General features: G+C 33.9%; 1 protein-coding gene across 1 annotated transcript; it reads right to left on the bottom strand.

Annotated features, from left to right (window-relative positions):
• Positions 1 to 320: 320 nt before the first annotated feature.
• Positions 321 to 3,797, bottom strand: LOC136226468 (anthranilate synthase alpha subunit 1, chloroplastic-like). Its single transcript, XM_066014965.1, has 9 exons — positions 3,638 to 3,797; positions 2,765 to 2,916; positions 2,013 to 2,128; positions 1,679 to 1,925; positions 1,515 to 1,571; positions 1,230 to 1,382; positions 1,048 to 1,128; positions 873 to 959; positions 321 to 741 (listed from the first exon to the last, which is right to left on the bottom strand). The coding sequence occupies exons 1-9, from the start codon at positions 3,756 to 3,758 to the stop codon at positions 406 to 408; spliced, it is 1,350 nt and encodes a 449-aa protein (XP_065871037.1). The 5' UTR covers positions 3,759 to 3,797; the 3' UTR covers positions 321 to 405.
• Positions 3,798 to 5,804: the final 2,007 nt, after the last annotated feature.

Below are 5,804 nucleotides of genomic sequence, written 5' to 3'. Positions count from 1 at the left end.
GTACATTTAATCTCATTGGTGTCGGATACTTCCATGTATTGCATATACAGTACTCGTTTCCATCCTTAATTCGCATCAATAGTTTCATAAAGGACCGGATTTTATGCCTTTCAAATAAGCCATCTTCGGTTAAGTGTAGAGTATTCAGATGAATTTTGTTTGCTTTAAGCTATACTTGTTTAAGTTTACTTGTGCCTTTCAAATAGGCGTTCATCTTCCCTTTAAGCTATACTTGTTTAATTTTACTGTTTAGCTAAGCAAACTCTAAAATTCCTTGCTATATATATAACCATGCATAAAAACATCAACTGTATGATATATACCCAAAATTGGACATAAAGGAGAAGAATTAATATTCTCATTGGGTTCTACAAAAAAGACCAAAAATTCCAGCATTTTATAGTTCTAAGTTTCAGAAATAGAGAGAAAAGCAGCCTCGGCTAAGTCAATAGCACGTGCAAGGCCAGCGGCTTTGTTCTGGCACTCCCGGTGCTCATCATCCGGATCACTATCAGCTACAATGCCTCCACCAGCTTGGAGATGGGCCACCCATTCCCGACGTTGCTTGTTAATATCTTCATACGAATACATGGTGTCAAATAAAGTTGCAGTAGAAAATACCATAGTCCGTAGAGACAAGGCAATATCCATGTCTCCTGAAAATGACACACCGCCAAAACCGCCACTATAGGGACCTCGCCTTGTCACTTCAAGCTGATCTATGAGCTCCATAGCTCTGACCTGTTGCACAATGTCAAAAAGGAAGGAAACATTGTTGGTTATATCAAATGGAATTGTTAAAGAGCATGTTAATATATGCTATGTGTAGCATTAACGAGTCATGTAGATAAAGAAATAAAAAGCTAACAAACCTTGGGAGCTCCGCTAACAGTCCCAACAGGCAGAGCAGCACGTAACACATCCCAACAGGAAAGGTCATCCTTGAGCTCTCCGGTGACCTACATAAAGGATTGAATAGGAATGTTTACAAGGATAGTTTTCAACTTTATTTTCATTAGTAACGTATGCACTTTTTGAAATTCTTACCGTTGAGCTCAGGTGCATGACATGGGAATACCTTTCAACATTCATAAGTTTTTCAACTGTCACAAAGCCAAGCTTGGCTACCTGCAACATATGTATAATATACAGACACCGAGATATAAAAATAAAACACCATAACAGTATCATTTGTAAGCGAAGTGAAATGGAGAATATCAACCATGTACCTTTCCAACGTCATTTCTGCCCAAATCAACAAGCATGATATGCTCTGCACACTGCTTCGGATCATTTCTAAGTTTTGACTCAAACAACTCATCTTCTGCATCTGTCCTTCCTCTTCTCATTGTTCCAGCCAAGGGCCGATTAATTATTTTGTTCTATTTAGTCAATATGCAGAAAAGATATCAACATGCTAGGATTTTTAGAAAACTAAACTGAACAATAGATAAGATTAATTGGTAAAGATTATTAAACTTCCACAAATATTATTATACATCCTAATATTTTACCTTTTTAACACGAGTAAGAATCTCAGGGCTTGAGGCAACTAAAATACACCCTCTTGCCTGTAAGAGAACATAAATTTTTTTATTGCTTGAACAAGCAAAACAATGAACACACAATATATAGCACTAAAATAATTAATATATAGCTTTGACAAGAAAAAACATACTTGGAAATATGTCATATAAGGGCTTGGATTTACAACTCGTAAAGCCCTGTAGACTTCAAATGGGTCCGCAAACGTTCTCCGTTCAAAACGTTGACTCAAAACTAATTGGAATATGTCACCTGCAGCTATGTGCTCTTTAGCTTTGGAAACCAGTTTCAAGTAATCTTCCCTTGCCACATTGGAATTTGTCAAAGCGGGACCAAAATGGCGAGTCTCCAATTGTATAAGTCCAGTAGATATTGTTGGACTAAAATTTGAACATTGAAGGAAAATATGTCATATGAGGTGAGATGTAAAAAGAATAAGGAAACATAAATGTATAACAATAACTTACGAGTCAAAGTATTGCAGTCTTGCTACCAATTTTTTTAATCGGTGAAGACCATCAGAGTATGCATCTTCAACTGATTTGTATCTATCCATCCTTACCCAATGGATCAGGTGGACTTTCTGAGAATTACAAATACAATTTCATTGAAAATAAAAAGTTATTTTTATATTGTCAACTCATAAAATAAAATTTTACAAATATAATTTCATAAACAATTTTTTATGTCAACAAAAATTTTGAGGCATAACTCAAATTGAAGTGATTAAGATTTGTATCTCTGAAATTATAAGACTCAAAGGATAAAGCATTCAAGATAAATTCTGATTAAGTAGATTATTCTAAATGTTGAATATGAGTTCTCTTGATTTCCGTTTTTCCAGTAGTATGTGATGGTTGAGTTAAAATTTTAAACGTTGTGAGAATGAAGCCACTTAGATATAATCATAAGAGACATCGTGATAGCCATTTATGAACATACAAGTTAGAACGTGACTGCTCATGAATTAGCTCTAGGAACATCTCATAATTGAAATTTTAGGAGGCTCCAAATATAATCATAAGCCCCTTAAACAATTTTTGAGGCATAATTCAAACTGGAATGATTAAGATTTGTATCTCTGAAATAAGACTCAAACAAGTACTCCTTTATCATAATATTTAGAAGTGCAGAATATCATTTTCTCTTTTCAATCATATAAATCTAGCTTTGGAGAAATGATAAAAACAAAGTATGCTCAATTATCCTATAACAATACCTTCTCTACATGGTCAAGTACAACCACATCCTCATACAAGCCAAGGTGTATGTCTGGCAGGTTTCTGTCATCTTTAGGAGCCCTTGAAAATGGAAGCTTTTGTTTCTCTACATATCGCACCGTATCATATGAGAAATATCCTACCCAGCCACCTGATCATGAAATATTATTATAAAAACTCTATAAGCTTTTTGTTCTCTATAAGATATGTTCAACGTGCATAAACAAGCTTGATTGTAAGGGATGAGTATTTACAATCTATACTCAAACAAAATATAAGTATTGTATAGTCTCATAACATAAGTATTGTTGTCGCGATTTGGACAGTTAAAGTCGGTATTACTGGTTGCCACATTTGCTTCACATGTGTATATTTCATGGCTGCTTCTAAAATGCTGTTCATTATTCCAAATTCGAGCACTGCTATGAGGAGATGCAGTTACTATATAACATTCTATTCTCTTCATTGATATATATTTCTTATGGCAGCCGACATTTAGAATGCCGCCAAATTATCTAACAATGATTAGCAGCAATTATTAACTCCAAATCTCAACTCCAAACATAAGATAAGCACAGAAAATGTACCTTACCCATAAAGTTCATGATACATGAATATGCATGGGTACTAGTGGTTGCCATATTTGCTTCACATGTATATATTTCATGGATTCATCTTGAATGCTCGAGAGTAACTCCAAATTCGAGCACCGAGTTGTCCTTACTATAATATTCTATTCTCCTCAGATATATAAATTTCTTATGGTGGCCAAGGTTTAGAATACCGCACAATAACCGAACACCAATAATGATTAGTAGTAAGCAATGCTTATCATTAAGCAAACATTCAAATGATGTTTAGAGTTCTCTTACCACATAAAGCATCTGGAAGTTCACTTATAAGTTGGGGTTTCCATCCCTTAGAAATTCTCCTCGGTATAACCATTGGATCTTCAACGAACTCTTCTGTCAAAGTGCCCTCTTCATGGTCCATGATTGAAACTTTATTTTCTTTGGCCACAATTTCAAGTGATGGTTGAGCTCCAACAACACTGTAGCGTCCCTGCACCCATTCATTAGACATTTTATTTTTAGTAAAATTATTTTGACACTTAACAAGAAAAAACAAGGACGAATGAATTGGTCTTACAACAGTAGAAGCCTTATGACCAGGCTCTACAGACTCAAAAAGGAAGCTTGGAGCCTCTCTATCATCTTCCTTAACCAAACACCGGTAAGCAATAATCGGAGTTAGCTGGTCGGAGAATATGCAGCTATGAAGTGGCACTACATTTCCGCATTTTGCAGCTTTAGCAAAATCGGTTTGATCAGTAACTGCATAAAATAAATCCAGGTTAGAAACAATAGAAAAGTAGTCCATAAGCATCATAGAACTTTTTTATTATTTATAAAAATGTCATATATCATTTCATAAAAACTTTCCATCCATACAGATTACAGGCAGTATAAGGTCCACAAAGGGAAGAAGAGACTACAAATAGCAATAAAAAAAAACTAGAGAGAGCAATAAAAACAATAAAAGTTACATTCAGATCTATAGATCTGCCGATAAGATTAACGTTCTTGCTAAGACTGAAAAAATGATAAAAGAAAAAAGTATAGCTAACTGATATAGATCTGATGGAAAAGAAATTTAAGAAAATATATAGACTTCAAACTAAGAAGAAAAGGTAAATCTGAATCTAAAAAAACAAAGCCTAAAACATAAATGGGAGGAGGAAGAAGGAGGAGCCTCTCTATAACCATGCATCATTGAACTTACCATAAAAAGTAAAACAAAATACCATAAAAAATACATATTATCAAATTAACCAATTGTAACATACCATAAAAACATATATTATCAGATTCCATTAATTGAAAAACTGGAGAGAGAATTGAACAATTCAAATCTCAGATAAACCAGTTGAGCATATGCCTTTCAGTGAACTGAAATTGATACATAACTTCAAATGAATCTTTATAAGATGAAATGACAAATAAGCATAACATGTTATAAAATACAAGAAAAATGAAAATTTCAGTTAGAAAATCAGTAACATGAAGCAAGCCTGTAATCACTCAAATGAAGAATCGTGTGATATCTTTCTAGCCTTTTCTCAGCAACAAAAACACAAACAAACTAAAATCAACAATCATCAAAACAGAATTTGATAATCCACAGAAACTATATGAGAGAAGCATTTACCTGAGCATTTCAGTGGCCGTACAGATGAGCTGTGAGACCTGGCGGTGACTGCTTTAAGGAAGATGACCGGAGTTTGAGAAATGGAGTGAGTAAAAGCCATGGATTCCATTCTGACAGAAAAAAAGGGAGAAGAGACCTGCACAATGACCAGAAGAACAGATTACCTTCTCATTTTATAGCAGAAAATAACAAAATCAGTTGTTTTAAAATTTGGCAACGTACTTGAAATGTTTTTGGATAAACTCAAAAATGTCCCAAATTTCAAAATTAATTTTATCCTAATGTGAAATGTAACTATTTTAATAGTTACAGTTAACCATTGTAAGTTGGGTTAATTTGAGAATAATTTATTAAGAGCTTAATACATTACCAGCTCCTTGAACTTGTCCAAAATAGTAGATTGGTTCTCTGAATTTTGCAAGTGACTCACCAGCTCCCTAAACTTGCTTATTTCAAATTACCAGCTCTCTAAACTTGTCCATAAAGTAGATTAGTTCCCTTAAACTTTGCAAATGTCTCACCTACTTTCTAAACTTGGTTATTCTGTAACAACTAAGTACAAAAAAAACGGGTAGGGATCCACTACAGTTGAAAAGCCTCTACAGTTGGTGGAGTTGTAATCTCAACCATTAATTGCAACATTAATGGATGAGATTTAATTGATATATTTTAATATTTAATTAGTCATTTATTGATCAATCAAATCTCATCCATTCATTTTGTAATTAATGGTTGAGATTCCTATAACTCCACCAACTCTAGAGGATCTCTACCCATACAAAAACATATAAAACATAAATTCTAAAAATACGTTCTCATCTATTCGAGAGG

The sequence above is a fragment of the Euphorbia lathyris genome, chromosome 4 (assembly GCF_963576675.1).
Source record: "Euphorbia lathyris chromosome 4, ddEupLath1.1, whole genome shotgun sequence".
Classification (NCBI taxonomy): domain Eukaryota; kingdom Viridiplantae; phylum Streptophyta; class Magnoliopsida; order Malpighiales; family Euphorbiaceae; genus Euphorbia; species Euphorbia lathyris.
The sequence above is the reverse complement of the archived record's forward strand: the minus strand, read 5'-3'. Positions and strand labels throughout refer to the sequence as shown.